General features: G+C 36.6%; 1 protein-coding gene across 1 annotated transcript in view; it reads left to right on the top strand.

Moving 5' to 3' along the window:
- CUNH16orf87 (chromosome unknown C16orf87 homolog) overlaps positions 1-19817 on the top strand; it is a 37381-nt gene that overhangs the window by 5589 nt on the left and 11975 nt on the right. The window contains exon 3 of the mRNA XM_023726786.1: positions 6854-6950. Coding sequence (XP_023582554.1) covers positions 6854-6950 — 97 coding nt within the window. The remainder of the gene's footprint in view (positions 1-6853; positions 6951-19817) is intronic.

Raw genomic sequence — 19817 nt, 5'->3', positions numbered from 1 at the left:
GACAGCGGCCCGAGTGGACGAGCACAGCCCCTCCGGCCCCTCTGCCCCGGCCCGAGTGCCCGATGTGCTCCAGTCCGAGCCCAGGGCCCTGGCCCCCGAAGCCCCTTCCTGCCACCTGGCTTGCTTTGTTCCATTTCGGATGGGTGCGGTGGACCCCCTAAATTGTGGCCTCCCGGCTCCAAACCGCGACCTGGAACGAGGCTGAAATGTGACCAAAAAAAGGGATTTTAAGTTCTGGCTAATTTGGAGATCTTTTCTCTAAATGAATTTATTATGTTTTTCTAAATAGGTTTATTGTATTTTGATATTGTAAGTAAATGTAAACCCATTCTTTGCATTCTTTTAAAATAGAACATTATTGAATAACGTCCCCATTGAACCCCCCACCCCCACCCCGGTATCCACTATTGTAAATTCCGTATTCCTGCCTCCAGGTTTTTAAAAAATATTAACATGCGTTTTCGTGGCTATTGAATGACAGCTTTTTACGCCGAATTCATATCTTAGCTGTAATTTAAACAATCTCATTTTACTGTTTCCTACGTTTAAACATAGATTCCTCAACTAGAATAAATAGACGTTCCTCTGAGCCTAACAATCTAGTGAGCTAAACAAAACTGCCTCAGTTGAAACCATTCGTAAGGCCCTGTTTTCTTGCCAGCATACAGATCTGGGTATTTTTCCTTTTACACTGGGTGAATTTTTCCTCCAAAATGACTGCTTCTCTCCCTTCCCCCTTTTTTTAAAAATCAAGAGTCATTTGAAATGACTGGAGGCTTGTTTTAATAAACTGAAAGCTGAATTTAGTGCATTCTTTAGGAGCAATCTTGTGGGCTGACCAAATCTGTTACATGTTTTATTCAGTATCTTTCATGGGCAGTGGTAGAAATGCTGATCAGGAAGGGTTGTGAAGAATAGTTTATTGAGCTCTACCAGTGTGCGGTATAGAAACAATTCAGTCATGTTTTCAAAAGTAGAGAGTTATTTCCGTTCTTAGTAAATTTATCAAATCCTGACAGAATTGGACTTTGAGATTTAAGTCTCTTTGCAGGAGATTATTATGATATTTAAATCATTGCCGTTTGTTCTAGGTAATTGTGTAGAAGTATAAGGTTTATGTGGTATGCGTTATGCATTCCAGTTTCTGAAGGGCACAAGTCATTGCAAATCCTGACCTTGTTTTACTTGGCATAAAGTAACCTTTCAGGAAAAAGAACCTGTTTTTAATATCCTGGTTAAAGAAAGAGGAATGGAAAATAAACTTGTAGAAGTCCCTACAGCTGCTCAACTAGACATTATCAGCATTTTATTTGGAAAGGTCGCGTTAATTTTGTTACACGCACGTACACATTCTTTTATATAAAAGCAGCTAGTACACAATTTTAAATGTTGGTTATATCTTTTATTCTAAATGCTTAAGATAATATGACATGTATGAAGACTAATATTTTTGGTGATTCTTAAGTGATTTTTCTTTTAGTAAAGATAACTGAAGAAAATGATAGATTAATTTTATATTATAGTTTTGGCTTTCTCACTGTTTAAAACTATGTTTCTTTTAGCTATAATCTGAAAAACTTGTAATCTAGAAAGACTTCAGAAAAATTTTTTTTGGTAAAATATATATAAGAAAAAATTTTGTTATTTAACCCTTTTTAAGTGCACATTTCAGTGACATTAATTACATTCACTGTGTTGTGCAACCATCACCCCTATTTCCAAAAGGTTTTCATCACCCCATATAGAAACCCAGTACTCCTTAAGCAATAACTCCCCATTCCTCTCTCCCCCAAGGCCCTCATAACTTTTATCTGTATGCATTTGCCTGTTCTAGATATTTTATATAAGTGGGATCATACAATGTTTGTCCTTTTGTATAGAAAGACTTTTTTTTAACATTAAAATACTGCTGTAATTTTGCCTGAAGAATATTAAATTAGGATTTAGTTATTGTTTATACATAAATGTAAAATCTTTGAAGTTTGAGGAGTTTCCCCAATTGAATAGATTTAATATGCTCTGTGTGTGTGTGAGTGTATGTGTGTGTGTTGTAAGTTTAAAAGCAAACATGGTATAGAGACCAGCAAACAAGAAAGACTTAGGAGATTTTCAGTTACTTTATTACATCTCCTTTGCAGGCCTCTATTGAAAATGTAGTTCCAAAACATCTAAACCATGATGCTCTTCATTTTCAAGGGATTTCACATTCATCAACCACTTAAAATTTACTGAGGTGCAGTAGTATTCAAGTTCTTGTCAGTTTCTGGCATCTTTTGTATTTCTGTTTTTGCTTTATATTTCTCTTAGCAGTTTTTTTTTTTCATTTAAAGGAAGTTTTATGTGACGTATAGCAAACATTTCTGCTATAAGTAGCTTTTTCTTCTTAAGCAGCAAAGAATATAAATGAGTTCTGTGTAATGTGGTTAGTTTAGAGCCTTTTAAATCAGTGAAAGAATGTAGGACTAAGATTTTTTTACTGTACTTTTTTACTTGTTTTACTTGTAAGGCATAGGACCATTTTAAATAACACTATTCAAGGAATGACTTGGTGTAGTACATCCATAATAAACCATCAGTAACAATACTTTTTTTTAATTTTAAAATTCTAAAAGTGTAGAATTAAAACTCATTACTATTATCTTCATTGTTATCAACTGAAATTTGAAGGAAGTTTAGGATGTTTGTTTAAAATTGAAATTATAATTAATTTAAATGAGATTAATATTACTAAAGTTGTCCAGGCTATTTCATAATTCTGTTTATAGGATCTTCCCCTGGAGGGAAGAAGAAGTACTTTCCATTAAAACAAACTCTAGAATGAATTAGCTCAGACACCTGAATGTTTCTTGAATCTAAATCACTTTCAATTAAGGGATGAAATTCAGCCTGTCAGTTAAATCAGACAGTGTTAGTACATTCTGGATCCCAAAGCCAAATGTGCATTTCTTATCTAACTGCAGCATTATGTTACCTCTGGATATGGTTTGCTATAATTTTCTTGTGTATAAGAGAAACCTGTTATTTTAAATGTATTGCATTTCAGTAGCAGGAAGAAAATGCTTGCTGAGTTGACAAAGGAGCTGTTGAATATTAACGTGTTTTTTGGATAGCATTAATTTTAAAACAATTTATGTTACTTGTATGTCCTTAATGATGTGTTTTGGTGTAAAGGAAATGAGTCAGTACCTTTGAGCTTGGTTTCTGTAAAGATGTGAAATTAAAAACAAAAAAGACAAACTTATCTATTTATGGCAGATTTTACACTTAAAAATACCCAACATTACATTTTCAGTCATGGTTGGAAGGAACCACATCACATTCTTAACAAAGCAAGCTATTGGACATATCTGGAGTTAAATTATATTTATAGAATTCACTTATTTTTCTTAAATACAAACTAGAGATCTTTTGTTCAGTATTTTTATGCAAGGGAAAAGAACTCTTCTGGCAAAATTTCAGTTAGCTTAATTAGACCAAGTATTTATGTTCTAGAATATGAAGTATTCTTCACATACATGGATAAAAAGCTTTATAATTATAACTAAACTTTTACACGAGCAGAACAATGGGCAAGTGGAATTTATTTTACAAAGGGAACTGCAATTTTCTGATTAATTATTTTCTTAAGATTAATTTCTGGCTTTTGGTGAATATGTCTTGATTCCATGGATCATTAAGGTTAATATTAGTGAAATGATTATGGAGGAAATTTTGTTGAAATTTTTCCCAGTGATTTTCAATAAATTTGCTTTAAAAAAAATATGTTTGTGCTCATAGACTGCTTGAAACAGAACTAAGCCAAAAAAACCCTTTGCTGTTGAGTCATGTCCAAGTCATAGCAACCCTATAGGTCAGAGTAGAACGGCCCCATAGGGTTTCCAAGGCTGTAATCTTTTTTTTTTCAATTTATTTTCCTAATCTGTAGGTTCTCTTTTTACTCTTTTGGTGAAGTCTTTTGATGAGCAAATGTGTTTACTTTTTAGAAGATTCCAGTTATCTGGCTTATCTTCTGGAGTTCATTTGTTGTTAGTTATGGTTTGTGTCCTGTTAATGCCATGTATTAGGGCCTCTAGCATTGATCCTATTTTTTTCTTTTATGATTTTTATAGTTTTTGGTCTTATATTTAGGTTTTTGATCCATTTTGAATTAGTTTTTGTGTATGGTGTGAGGTATGGGTCCTGTTTCATTTTTTTGCAGAAGGACATCCAGTTTTGCCAGCACTGTTTGTTAAAAAGACTGACTTTTCCCCATTTTATGGACTTTGGGGCCTTGTTGAAGATCAGGTGACCGTAGGTGGATGGATTTACGTTTGGGTTCTCATTTCTGTTCCATTGGTCAATATATCTGTCTTGTTGTACGAGTACCAGGCTATTTTGACTACTGTAGCCCTATAGTAGGTTCTAAGGTCAGGTAGTGTGAGTCCTCCTACTTTATTCTTTTTCAGTAGTGCTTTACTTATCCTGGGCCTCTTCCCTTTCCAAATAAAGTTAATGATTAATTTTTCCATCTCTTTAAAGAATGTTGTTGGTATTTGGATCAGGATTGCGTTGTATTTATAGATTGCTTTGGGTAGAATTGTCAATTTCACAATGTTGAGTCTACCTATCCATGAGCATGGTATGTTTTTCCATTTATGTAGATCTCTTTTGGTTTCTTGCAGTAGTATTTTGTAGTTTTTTTTGTGTAGGTCTTTAACATCCCTGGTTAGATTTATTCCTAAGTATTTTGTTTTTTTAGGGGCTGTTATAAATGGTGTCGTTTTCCTGATTTCCTTTTCGCCATTCTCTTTATTGGTGTATAGGAATCCAACTGATTTTTGTATGTTTCTCTTGTATCCTGCTACTCTGCTGAATCTTTCTATTAGTTCCACTAGTTTTCTCGTGGAGTCTTTTGGGTTTTCTATGTATAGTATCATATCATCCGCAAATAGAGACAGTTTTACTTCTTCATTACCAGTTTGGATGCCCTTTATTTTTTTTTCTTGCCTTATTGCTCTAGCTAGCACTTTCAGCACAGTGTTAAATAGGAGCGGAGATAAAGGGCATCCTTGTCTTATTCCTGTTCTCAAGGGAGTGTTTTCAGCCTCTCTCCATTAAGAATAATGTTGGCTGTTGGTTTTGTGTAGATGCCCTTTATTATGTTGAGGAATTTCCCTTCTATACCTATTTTATTGAGAGTTTTTATCAGGAATGGGTGTTGTACTTTTTTGAATGCCTTTTCTGCGTTGATTGAGATGATCATGTGATTCTTTTATTTATGTGGTAGATTACGTTGATTCATTTCCTAATGTTGAACCATCCTTGCATACTTGGTATGAATCCTACTTGGTTGTGGTGTATTATTTTTTTTGATGCTGAATTCTATTGGCTAGAATTTCATTGAGAATTTTTGCATTTATATTCATGAGAGATACTGGTCTGCAGTTTTCTTTTTTTAAGGTGTCTTTGCCTGGTTTTGGTGTCAGGGTTATGCGGGCTTCATAGAATGAGTTCAGAAGTATCCCTTCCTTTTCTATGTTCTGCAATAGTTTGAGTAGTACTGGTGTAAGCTCTTCTCTGAAGGTTTGGTGGAATTATCCAGTGAAGCCATCTAGGCCAGGGTCTTTTTTGTCAGAAGTTTTTTTATTACCTTTTCAACTTCTTGTTATGGGTCTGTTCAGATTTTCAACATCATTTTGTGTTAGTTTGGGTGGGTAGCATGTTTCTAAAAATTTGTCCATTTCCTCTACATTTTCAAAATTTGTTGGAGTATAGTTTTTCATAGTACTCTGTTGTGATCCTTTTTATTTCAGTTGGGTCTGTTGTAATGCCCCCCATTCCATTTCTTATTTGGGTTATTTGCGTCCTCTTCTGTTTACAAGGCTGTAATCTTTATGGAAGCAGATTGCCAGGTCTTTTCTTCTGCGGACCTGCTGGTGGGTTTGAACTACTGACCTCTTGGTTAGCACTCCTTTGAAACAGAAAAAAACAAACCTGTTGCTGTTGAGTTGATTCCGACTCATAGTGACCCTATGAGCCAGAGTAGAACTGCCCCATAGGGTTTCTAAGGAGTGGCTGGTGGATTCGAACTGCTGACCTTTTGGTTAGCAGCCGTAGCTCTTAACCACTGTGCCACTAGAAGGAGCTGTAAATATTTTACAGATGAAACAGATGTCTGAAGAGTTCGTATGTTTTGTCAAGGTTATCCCTGGAACTGAGACTCAGAGAACCTAGATCTCAACTCTTCCTTTCTCCTACATTCTCTTTTGGTTGTACTATACTTTTGCCCCTCTGATTGTTGTACTCTTTTTCTGTCAGGGGTGCTGGGCATCTTCCCTTCTCATGCTAGAGCCCTGAGAGTCATTTTCAGTTCTCCCAACTTTATCCCCAGAAGTCAGTTTGGGCCTAAGTCTTGTTTTCCTTCCTGCGAAATGTCTGTCAAATTACCTTTTCTTCATTTCCGTTCACACTCCAGTTGAGCCCTTATAATGTAATGCTGGGAATACTTTAACGACTTCCTAACCAATCACCTTTTTCCAGTTTGTTCTGTGCCATCAACCACTATCAAACTAACAATTTAGGAAATGCTGCATTTTTTCTCAAACCTTCCCCTGGCTCTGACCTCATTATAGTTTCCTGTTGGTCACTCACGTCAGTGTGTAGTTAGCATGTGGTTACTGTATCCATGGTATTATTAAGCCCTAGGAAGGTGTGAAGGTATATAGGACATGACACCCATCTCAGATAAATTGTTGTAAGGAGGTGAGGGTTTAAATACCTTAAGTAGTTTATCAGTGAGTTGAAGAGACCACATAACCACTCAGAGGTTTAACAGTAGAAAAAATAGTAATAATATGTTTTTGTCTTTTTACAGGTGCCTGTTGCATGTAAATCATGTCCCTGTGGTTACATATTTATTAGCAGAAAACTTTTAAATGCAAAACACTCAGAGAAATCATCATCTTCTACAGGTAATTTGTGAGAGTTTACCACATTTTTAGCTTTTTCATATAAAAATTTAAAAATTTTTGTGAATTATTTTTTTCTAATGAAGTTAAAAATTAAAACCTATTGAAGTATATTTGGCTTTTATTAGCTACTGTAAGTCTGCTTTTGATGTTTTCGTTTGCTCTTCATTACATTTAAATGTTACCTCCCTTACAATGCTGATAAAGCTTGTAACAGTTTTGTGTTTTGGAGGATGGGGAGCCATTGAAGGGTTTTAAGCAGGGGAATGACCTGATCTGATCTTTTTAAAAAATAGCTTTGTTAAGGTATAATTGACATATAATAAACTGCACATATTTAAAGTGTACCTTTTGGTAAGTTTTGACATGTGTATACACCAGTCAGACAGTCAACACAATCCAGGTCATGAACCTGTTCAGTACCCACAAAAATTTCCTCTTGTTCCCCTTGTCCCTTTGTAATCTCTCCTTCCTGCCACCCTCACACCAGGCAACCACTGATCTGCTTTTTGCCATATTTAGAACTTTATATAAATGGAATCAGACAGTATGTGCTCTCTTTTTTTGTCTGACTTCTTTCACGGAGCATAATTATTTAAGATTCATTCATGTTGTTGTATGTGTCAACAATCCTTTTTTTGTTGTTGTTGCTTAGTGGTAGTGTCCTTGTGTGGATATACCACAATTTGTTTATCCATTCACCTGTTAATGGACATTGGGAGTTTCCCCTCACAGTGCTGGTAAAACTTTCTAAAGTTTTTTGTTTCTGTGTTTTTAAACTAGTGGCTGTGTAAAATGAGGACTTGGTTTTGGTATAAATACAACTTTTAGATACATAGGTTATTTTTCACAATTCCCTGATTTGGAATATCTAAAAAATCACTGGTTATTATGTTTGATTTTGTTGCTCTCCCTTTAATGTAGACAGATTGGATTTATTCAATGGATATGTTCATGAAAAGATGAAATTTTGTTATTTATTTTTTCTTTGATAAAATCAGAACTTCATACAGTAGTGATTCCAAAGTAAGAGTAGATTGATTACAAATATTTATTGAGCACTTACTGTAAGCCAGGCACTATTCTAAGTTAAAGGTCCCTGTATGGTGCAAATGGTTTGTGCTTGGCTACTAACTGAAAGGCATTTTGAATCCACCTAGTGGTGCTAGAGAAGAAAGACCTAGTCATCTGCTTCCATAAGATTACAGCCATTGAAGACCCTGTGGAGCACAGTTCTACGCTGAAACATGTGAGCTCACATGAGTTAGAATAGACTCCATGCCATGGTTTTGGTTTTTTGCTTTATTCTAGGCCTTGGGCATAAAGCAGTGACTGTAGTACCAGGACAGGTTCATTGCTGTCATGGAGCTTGCATTCGGGTTGGAGGGAAGACAATGAACAAATAAACAGGGTAAATGTCAGTTTTGTGATAAATGCCTTGTAGGAAGTTAAAATATGGTGCTGTCCCAGCGTGCGACTGGAAAACTATTGTCGATTGAGTGGTTAAGAGAAGGCCTCCTTGAGGAGGTAGCATTTAAGCTGAGGGCTGAATAGGAAGATGAAGTGAACCACGTGAAGATCAGGGAGAAGAACATTCTTAAGCTGATGAAAAAACAAATGCAAAAGCTCTAAGGCTGGATGAAGTTTGACCTTAAATTTTAGGAACAGAAAGACCAGGTGTGGTTGCAGTGTAGACAGGAAGAGGAGAAGAACGCGGGAGATGAGGGTGGAGGGACGGGCAGTGACCAGATGATACAGGGCTTCTTTGTCAACCAGAACAGATATTTAGGGTTTTATTCTTAACGTGATGATGAGATGTGGGATGGGGAGGGAGATGGCATGCTCTGATTTGCATTTTAGATCATTCGGGCTGCTTTGTAGAGAATTATTTGTAGGGATGCAAAGATGGAAGTGAACTGTTGTAGTTAGGATAACTGAAAGAGAATACTGACTTAGACAAAGAGTGGTTATAGTAGAAGGTGATTTAAGAATTATTTATATTTATACCCATAAGAGGTCTGTTTATTCTAGGTCTCTTTAGAAGTGGCAAGAAAGCTGTTTAATTCCATTTCTGCTTCTGTTCAGTTTGCTTCCTTTTCATCATGAGAATGGACTTAATCCATTGGTTCTTAAAGGCTGTGGCTGGGTTGGCTATGTAGCAGTCATCCAGACAGCTTGTTAAAAATTGATTCTTGGGTATTATTCCTTGAGGGTTTGATTCAGATATGGGAAACCTGATATGATGATTCATTTGCAGACATTTTGGGGTAGCATGTCAGCTCAGTGCCAAGTCTCCAAAGATGAATAAGACATGGTTCTTGCCTTTAATGGGACAGAGTGTTATTGGTTTATTTTTTTAAATTCAACAAGTATTTATTGAGCCTTTTTCTTGTATCAGTGATTCAGGTGAGAAATGAGGTAAGGAAGAAACCTAGAGTGTTAAGAAGTCAGAACCAGTTGAACCAGAGGAAAGAATTTAGAATGATCCCCAGATTTCTGACCTGGATTACTGGTTAGAAACGGAATATAAAAGGGAAGACAAGCTGTGGTTTTTCAAAAAATAATTTTATTTGTTTTGTTGTTGAGAACACAAAACATACAATTCAGCAGTGTCTGCATGTATCATTTAGTGACATTGATTACATTCTGCAACTTGTGTAACTGCTCTCACCCTCCTTTTCTGAGTTGTTCCTCCCCCATTAACATAAATTTCATTGCCCTCTAGGGTTCCTGTCTAATCTTTCAAGTTGCTGTTGTCAGTTTGATCCCACATACATAGTTTTTAAAAGAGCATAATGCTCAGGGCAGACCTTTTTTTACAAGTTAAGCTAAACTATTGATTGGTTTTAACAAGACTTCGGGGAATATTTTTGGTTTAAGGTTGAAAAATTATCTCAGGGCAGTAGTTTCAGGGGATTATCCACTTTCCGTGGCTCTAGGAGGTCTGGAGTCCCATGAGAATTTGAAATTATGTTCTACATTTTACCCCTTTTGATTAGGATTCTTCTATGGAATCTTCAATCAAAATGTTCAGTAATGGTAACTGGGCACCATCCAATTCTGGTCTCATGGCAAAGGAGGCGTTTGTTCATGGAGTCAATTAGCCACACAGTCCATATCCTCTTCCTATTCCTGACTCTTCTTCTTCCTCTGTTGTTCCAGGCAAATAGACACCAATTGTTGTGCCTTAGATGGCCACTTGCAAGTTTTTAAGATTCCAGGCACTATGCATCGAACTAGGAGGTAGAACAGAGGCAGTAAACATATTATTAGGCTAGTTAACTGGGATGTCACATGAAACTATGACCCCAAACCTGCGAACTAGGAAACCAGATCTCATGACATGTTTGGTTGTACATAGGTAGCCTCAGCAGCTACTTTTTTTTTTTTTTTTGTCATTGTAAATATATCACCCAACTTTTGCCAGTTCAACTCTTTACAGGTGTACAACTACTTGACAGCAATTATAATAATCAGCTGTGCAACCCTACCCTTAATCAATGTGATATTTCCATCACCATAAACTCTTTCCCGCTCCCTCTTGCCCCTAGTAACCACTAATAAACGTTGTTCTCTATACATTTGTCTTTTCTTGTCTTATATAAGCGTGGCCATGCAGTATTTTTTGGTGTGATTGACTTATTTCACTCAGCATAATGTCTTCCATCTCCATCCATATTGTATAGCATGTATCAAGACTTCGTTTCTCCTACTGGCTGAGTAGTATTCCATTGTATGTATGTACCACATTTTGTTTATCCATTCATCTGTTGATGGGCAGTTAGGTTGTTTCCACTTTTTGTATATTGTGAATAATGCTGCAGTGAACATTGGTAAACAAGTCTCTGTTTGAGTCAAAGCTTTCAAGTCTTTTGGGTATATACTTAGGAGTGGAATTGCTGGGTCATATGGTAGTTACATTTTTAGTTTTTTGAGGAACTACCACACTGTTTTTCACAACAGTTCTACTGTTTTGCATTTCTAACAGCAATGGGTAAGGTTCCAATTTCCCAACATTTTTTGTTTTTTGTTTTTTTAATCTTATCCATCCTAGTAGGAGTGAAATGGTATCTCATTGTGGTTTTCACTTGCTTCTCTCTGACGGCGAAAGATGTTGAGCATCTTTTCATGTGTTTGGTGGCCATTTGAATGTCTACTTTGGTGAAATATCTATTCAAGTCTTTCGCTCATTTTATGATTGAGTTATTTGTCTTTTTGTTGTTAAATTGTTGAAGTTATATAAATATTTTGGTTGTTAGGTTCTTGTCGGATATACAGTTTCTAAAGATATTCTCCCAGTTGGTAGCTTGTCTTTTCACTTTTTTGGTAAAGTCTTTTAATGAACAAAAGTTTTTAATTTTCATGAGGTTTCGTTTATTTATTTTGTCTTTTGCTGTTTGTGCTTTTGTTACTGTGTTAGGTAATCCATTGTTAAAAGCTAGGCCTGACTGCATTGCCCCTGCTTTTTCTTCTAAGACTTTTATGGTTTTTGTTGGCACGTTTAGGTCCTCGATCCATTTTGGATTTGTTTTTGTGTATAGTGTGAGGCATAGATCCTGTTTCATTTTTCTGTATGTGGAAATCCAGTTTTCCCAGCATCGTTTATTGAGGAGGCTCATCCTTCCCCATCAGATGGACTTAGCACCCTTGTAAAAAATCAGTTTACCATAGATGTGTGGGTTTATTTCTAGAGTGTCAGTTCTATTCCGTTGGTCTGTGTTTCTGTCGTTATACTAGTACCAGGATGTTTTAATTACTGTAGCTGTATAAAAAAACCAAACCTGCTGCCATCAAGTCAGAAAGTGTGGGTCCTCCTACGTTGTTCTTCTCTTTCAACATTGCTTTAGCTATTCGGGGCCTCTTGCCGTTCCATATAAAGTTGAGGATTGATTTTTCTATTTCCATAAAGAAGGCTGTTGGAATTTTGGTCTGGATTGTGTTGAATCTGTAGATTGCTTTGGGTAGCATTGACATCTTAAGAATGTTAAGTCTTCCAATCTGTGAACATGGAGCACTGTTCTATTTATTTAAGTCTTCTTTAATCTCTTTGAGCAGTGTTTTATGGTTTTCATTGTATAAGTCCTTCATGTCCCTGAATAGATATATTCCTAGGTATTTATTCTCTAAGATGCTATTGTAAATGGAATTGTTTCCCTAATTTTCCTTTCAGATTTCACATTGCTGGTGTATAGAAACCCAACTAATTTTTGTTCCTTGACCTTGAACCCTGCAACTTTGCTAAATTCCTCCGTTAGTTCTAGAAGTTTTTTTGTGGACTCTTGGATTTTCTATATATAGGATCATATCATCCATGAATAGAGATAATTTTACTTCTTCTTTTCAAATAAAATATCTTTTATTTCTTTTTTTTGATGCTCTGGCTAGGACTTCTAATACAGTATTGAATAGAAGTGGTGAGAGCGGGCACTGTTGTCTTGTTCCCAATTTCAAGGGGAAACTCTCAGCCTTTCTCCATTAAGTATAATGCTGGCTCTCAAAATGAATACCTTATCACTAGCTCTTATACCTGTACATGTATTTCCTTTTATTAAAGATCTTTTTTTTTTATAATGTGTAGCTTTGTATTATTTTCTAGTGTCTTTTGCCTTCCTTCTACAGAATTCCCCATTGGTATTTTTTGTAGGACTAGTTTGGTGGATATGAACTCTCTCAGCTTCTGTTTGTCTGGGAATGTTTTAATTTTACCCACATTCTTGAAGGATAGTTTTACTGGGTATGGTATTCCTGTTTAACAGTTTTTTTTCTTTCAGTACTTTAAATATATCATTCCACTTCTTTCTGGCCTGCAGTGTTTCAGAGGAGAAATTGACGCTTGATCTTATTGAGGATCCTTTGTATGTGACTGTTTGTTTCTCTCTCACTGCTTTCAGTGGTCTCTCTTTATCTTGACTCTTTGACAGCCTAACTGTGATGTGTATTGGTGTAGATCTCTTTCAGTTTATCCTTCTTGGGGTTCTTTGAGCTTCTTGGATTTGTAGATTCATGTGCTTCGTTAGGTTAGGGAAATTTCCTGTCATTATTTTTTCATGCTCTGGTCAGATCCCCATGGAGTTCTGCTTTGTTGTTGTCAGGGTCCCTCTGGTAGATGGTTGGCTGTGAGTACAGCCTTCACTCAAGACTCCTGCTTGTTAGCACACAGCAGCCTCAGTCAGCAGTTTTCCTCAGCGCCAACCAGAAGTGGGGCAGATTAACCCTAATTAACACGCAGGGAGGTTTGTCCTTTTGGTTTCAGAGGCTTGAGCTATGGGGTATGCAGGGAGGCAGGTAAGGTGCTGGTTATGTGAGGAGACTCCAGTGCAGGAATCTTCTGTAGCAATTCAAAGCCAGCTTGCAGGTGACAATGTCCTGGTGAGGGAGGTGTTGGCGCACTCCAAATGGACCCACAGGGAAGTCTGCCTTGTTGATTTTAGAGCAGAATCTTGGCGTCCTGTCTCTTTGTACAGGCAGGGATTGTGGTGGTTAGGGAAGCAGGATCCTTTTCTGAGGATACTTTCCTAGTTCACAGCAGCCGGCGGCCCGCGTGGCTTGGGGGAGGGGCAGGGACAGTGGAAGAAGCAGTTTTCCTGCTGTATTTGACTTGTTGATTCTTGCCTGTTAGCAGTTCTCTGCTGATTTCCTGTGCTCCCTGATTCAGAGTCCCAAAGTGGAGCATGTTTCCTTGCTGTCTTTCTGGTTGTATTTTTGGGGTAGGGTCGGAATGATGAGCTTTTTAGGCTGCCATCTTCCCAGAATCCTCTGGGTGATGAGTTTTGAGGTAAAGATGAAGAATTTAGCTTTGCATATAATTGTGAAACATCGTCCATGTGGATCTTTATCCCCAGAATTGTACACATAGTCTGAAATTCAGGGAATAATAGGTAGAGATAAAGCTTTTGAGTCATCAGCAAATAGATGGTAGTTAACATTATTGAAATGTCCATTTGACATTTGCACTTGGGTTGGAGTATGTAGGGTAGAAAGAGAAAGGTGTTCAGGGACTGAACCCTGGCGTCACCAACCTTAAAGGGTGGAGGTGGGTGGGCAGTTTAGGTCAGCTGAGAAGAAATGCCAGCTGGAGGAGAATAACCAGCAGAGTGGTGTTACAATTCATTATTATTGTTTTATGTATGGAGTTTCCTAAGGGTTCTCTTGTCTAGTTATGGTGGCCTTGTGACCTTGAAGTGAAGATGAAACAAATGGAAGCCTAGATATCTCAGGCAGGAGAGAAAGGAACCAGCAAAAGAAGTAGAATAGGCAGGAAGGGAGGGGAAACATCGGGGATAATGGCCTGTGCTGCAGAAGCTAAAGGAAAGGATTTTAAAGAAACGGTTAAAAGTATTCAAAGCCTGGAAAACAGGCCTGGTTCAGATTCCGATTCCAGCTCTGTCACTCTCCAAGTACTTAACCTCCATGAGCTGTTGCTGTTTACTTGTTTGTAAGATTTACTGTTCCTGCCTTAGAGGATTGATGTGCAGATGAGGTGCATATGAAAATGGCTAACATAGGCAAATTTTGGCGTGTTACAGGCACTCTATAAAATATTCATTTATATAATTAAATTTATTAAAAGTGAGATTTGCTTTGGATAATCCATACATGGGGAATTGAGAATAATATTATTTTTAAGGTCTCTTCAATTTATTAAGTGCTTAATGAACATTGTCAATGGGATCTAGACTATTTCACTTTCAAGGAACGTAAATTAGGGAATTTATAGAAGAAGAAATGAAAATGGATAATATATATTTGGAAAGATAACAAGCTATGCTAGTAATGAGAGGAATGCAGTTGGAATGAAATACTATTATTTTTGCCCACAGTCTGGCAAACGCATAAAGGATTATTTATAAGTGCTTTGATGAGTATGGCAGAATGGGTACTTCCATGTTATTGGTAGGAGAATAAATTGGTACAGCCTTTTGGGACAGCAATCTGACGGTAGTTGTTAAAACTTTTAAATGCAAGAAAAAAATTTTTAAGTACATATAACATAGAATCTAGAGTTCTTTCTCAGTAGATATGTAGCCTAGAGATATAATTGTTTTTATGCACAAGGAAGTATTTCTAGGATTTTCAAGGCAACGCTGTTTATAATAACAAGAAGTTGTTAATAAGCCAAATATCAGTAGAAGAATGCTTAAATAAAGTAGAGTACATCTGTTAGGGAGCAGTGTGTGCTGGTTAGAATGATACATGGAAAGATCTCTAAAAACACTTATTTTAAAAAATGCAAAACAATACTTGCAGTATGAGCCTATTGTAAAACTATAAAATGATTTCTGTTTGTAGGATTAGCCAGTAAGTGCTTATGTAGATAGATCACCAGATAACAAGGAGGGAATCAGGAAAGATGTGTTTGCATAATTAGAAGTTTAAAAGAATAAAGAAAACTGTCATGAAAGCTTGAATTGTGCTTATTCATTTTTAAAATGCAATCAAAGCTATAAAATATATTTTTAAATTTCAGTGAGTTGAAACTTCTTACTTAATTTATTATTGTATACATTTTGTGACTTATAGGAAGAATGTTAAGTTGAATAAATTTATCCAGGTTTGAAATGTTTAAAACTCATTGTTTAAAATATACTAGTAGTAGCATTTTTATACCTTCATAACATTCATAGAAATAGGGAAGTGGTAGTAAATGGTTAAGCACTTGACTGCTAGCTGAAAGGTTGGTGGTTTGAACCCACCCAGAGGTGCCTTAGAAGACAGGCCTGGCAGTCTGCTTCCAAAAGGTCACAGCCTTGAAAACCCTATGGAGCAGCTCTCCTCTGCACACGTGGGATGCCACGAGTCGGAATCTGCTTGATGGCAACTGAGGACGACAGCAGTATGTCATTAATTAGTATAGCTGAAAATATTTATAATTTTTAAAACATTTATAAAAGCTATTGTGGAAATTAAGGACGTTTTAGAAGTTTAAAATTAACTTTGGTGAGCGGAAGAAATGTGCGTTACAAATAAAGCTGTGTTAAGAAAATCTTAGTATTTTGTACAAGTGCATAGATCTCCAAGGCAATTAATTATTCCTTGACACCTTCCCAAATGAGTTAGGTGTATGCTGTTTCTTTTTTGTGTGAAATGGAGATAGGTTTTTAAGAATTAACTTTCTCATTCATGTAGGATTTTATTTCTAAATTAAATGGTTGAGTGAGGGTTTAAAAGCAGCCTTGAGATTGTCCTAAAATTGTTGATTGGAAGAAATTTCTTTTAAAAAGGATTAATAGGAAATAATTGTGTTTCCTAAAATTGAGAGTACCTGTACTGTTGATCAGACTTTGAACTCTGTCGTACTTACCTAGTTAGATATTTGCTAAAATGCCAGATATTAAGAGAAATGGTAGTTCAGTTTGTTTCAGGTCTTTAGAGTTCCAGATGGGGTTTCTGGGTAGGTAGTGACATCCATTTTGCATTTAGTAACTGTGGATATATCTATTGAAACTTTTTTAATTATGAAAACTATATGAAATTCTAAATGAGATACTAGTTCATAAAAGACTTCCTCAAAGTTAAGAAAAAAAAAGATTCAGAACAGTGAGAAATTGGAATTGTTTATTAACTGTATATTTCCTAGTGGGGGTAAGCTGTAGGTTAAGCTTAGTCGAATAAACAACCTCCCCATTTTTGTATTGGGGGAAGGAAAAAAAATTAAAACCTAAAACTGTTTTTCAAATGATTCTGTTAAGACAAGTTAGCAGACGAAGACTGACAAGCGAAGAATTCTATAAATGACACATTCACTTTTAATTAAAATAATGGAGAAATGATTATCATCAGTACCTTTTATAAACCCAAAGTGACTGGAATTAATTCAGTAGTAGGTGATCTTCATCCCTCATTTACTTGACAATAGAGTTTTGATTTTGTTATTTCAGAAAGCTTTATTTCTTGCATGCTAATCGCTTTAAAGTGCTGTACATTCATGTATGGGTATGGAGCGTGGCACTTCTATAGTTTTTCTTTTGCCTTGTGTTAAAAAAATGCGTATCTTCACCTCGTCATCTCCGAACCTGTACTTTTAGGTTCTTAATCATATGGTTTATGTAATGACATCCGTATTCATTGCTGAAGTATTTTTCATGGAGTCCTCTGACTTCTTATTCTAATTAAGACTTACTGGTTTTAGGTCTGCTGCACAGCTATCATACTAGAATTTCTTTCCACTGTGCTCCAGGGATGAGATAATCACACTTTTCTTATATACCATGTGTAGTTTTTTTTTTTAAATTCATGTGTTTTATTTCTGGAAGAAATTTTCCAGAAGTTGTTTCAGACCTGGAAAAAATCTGTAGAAAAGGCGTGATGGTATGTTTCCTGGAGAATGCATTTAATTTGCATTCACACTGAAGTGTCCTTCTCGTTCTTCTTGGCACTCAGTGGGTCCTTTCTGTCTGAAGGTTCAAATTTTCAGCTAAGGGCAATTTTCATGCAGTATTTCTTTTTCCCCAGTCTCTTCTTTTCCTTCTGGAATGCTTATTGGATGATATATCAGGCTTACCATCCACAGGAAAGCTGAATGACCATGGATTGAACAAATAGTCTACTTTTCCTATTTAGTGAAGAAGTATGAAGGTAGGCAATCCAGGACTAATACAGTGGCTCAGTGATATCATCAAGGCCTAGGCTAGGCTCTTCTCTTTTGTCCATCCTGAGAAGATGTGGCATTCATCCTCATTGTTGCAAGGTAGCTGCTGCACCTCCAGGTATCCCTTAAACATTCCAAGAAGGAAGAAAAGGGAAGGGCAGAGGGGCAAAGGGGGTATGCCAGCCGTGTTTTATCTCATTAAAAAAAGCTTTCCGGGAACCTTACCCAATTCCACTTACATGTCATTAACCAAACTAGATTTCCTGGTCACCTCACCTTCAGTGGAATCTGAGAATATGTATATTTTAGCTGGGTACATTGCCATCTTAAATAGAACAGGATTCTGTTCTGACTGAAGAGGAGGAGAATGAATATTGGGTAGATAATTAGCATTTCTGTCATAGATGAGTATTAGATTTCTTGGATCTTTTTTCATTTTTCTGTCACATAATCTTTTTGTATTTTTTTACTTTGTTACAGGTAGTTTCACTGACTTCTCTTTCTAGACCTGGAATTTACTTTTCAGCCATGTCCATCATTTAGCCTGTCTCTTGCACTTTACTTTTAGTAGTCCATCTTGTTTTCTAGTTCCTTCTTTTTCATAGCAGCTTGTTCTTGTTTAATGATATGATGCCTTGTTAGAGCTCTCTGACAGCACACGCATCAGCCTGTTTCAGAATTTCCCTTGTTCCCTGAACTACCTTTGTTTCCCCTGTTTTATGTTGGTCCTTCTCTCTCATGCTTTTTTCCCCCCTCATGTAGTCGATAATCCTGAGTCGCCTGTTGATATTTATAAATGCAGGGCTTAGTTTATCAGTGTAGATAAGTTGTATGAATATCCTACACTGTTTTAAAGGTCTGTTTTGACAACAGCTGTCTTTAGTGTATAAATGGGAAGAGCTTATTGTCAGGCTTTTGGGTGTTTATTGGGTGAGCAGATGAATTCCAAGATTGCCAAAATAAGGAACGCTTCATTCTGGAGCAGAATATACAATCCCTTGCAGTATTTCATTCCTATGAGGAGCTGCCTTTGTTTTTGGTTTCTTCTTTCTCTCTTGTGAAGGTTCAAAGTTCCATTGAACATTATTTTGTTTCTTGCTCTTGCCGATGCTTATAGAGCTTTACTTCCTTATGTCAGTTATACTGTATAAAAGGAATAGAAACGGAAGTGACTGGCCCAACTGTTCTGCAGTAGTCCTGGTGATCACCCCGTGGCCTGTTACTACTTCTTGTATGTTTTTGTCCTGAGTATCTTTGGAACTCCATTGGGAAGAGCAGCTCTCCCTTTTATAGGAACTGTCTCTTATTCCTATTCTGGATTATAGTTTCTTGTATTCTGGTTTCTCAGTACCCATCAGCTTGCTAGTTTGTTAATTTGAGATCTTTTCCTTGTTTCCAACACTACAGATTTATTTTCCTTTCTCATTCCAAATTTCCTCACCTTTCAGTGGGGTTTTGAGAAGATGGTGAGAAAAATGCCTGTGCTCAGTCTGTTTTCATTATTTTAGAAAAATTTATTGAGTACTTAATATATATAGATAGTATTAGCTTCTGTGAATAAGACAGACAAGGTTCCTACTTTCATAGAGCTTATGTTCTGATGGGGGAAACATATGGCACATATATGTAAATAAATAACAGATTATAGTAGTAGTAGCGTTCACAACACTGGAAGCACTCACTTGTCTATGCCAAGAAATTTGGAAGACAGCTACCTGGGCAACCGACTGGAAGAGATCCATATTTGTGCCCATTCCAAAGAGGTAATCCAACAGAATGTGGAACTTATCAAACAGTATCATTAATATCAAGTAAAATTTTGCTGAAGATCATTCAAAAATGGTTGCAGCAATATATCGACAGGGAGCTGCCAGAAATTCAAGCCAAAATTCAAAAGAGGATGTGGAACAAGGGATATCATTGCTGATATCAGATGGAACTTAGCTGAAAGCAAATACCAGAAGGATGTTTACCTGTGTTTTATTGACTATGCAAAGGCATTCAACTGTATGGATCATAACAAATTATGGGTAACATTGCAAACAACGGGAATTCCAAAACACTTAATTGTGCTCATGAGGAACCTGTACATAGACCAAGAGGCAGTTGTTCAGACAAAACAAGGGGATACTGCATGGTTTAAAGTCAGGAAAAGTGTGTGTCAGGGTTGTATCCTTTCACCATACTTATTCATTTCAGTCGATACGCTGAGCATATAATCCGAGAAACTGGGTTACATGAAGAAGTTCACGGCATCAAGATTGGCGGAAGTCTCGTTAACA

This window comes from Trichechus manatus, unplaced genomic scaffold (assembly GCF_000243295.1).
Source record: "Trichechus manatus latirostris isolate Lorelei unplaced genomic scaffold, TriManLat1.0 scaffold00014, whole genome shotgun sequence".
NCBI lineage: Eukaryota > Metazoa > Chordata > Mammalia > Sirenia > Trichechidae > Trichechus > Trichechus manatus.
This window is presented reverse-complemented; position numbering and strand designations above follow the sequence as displayed.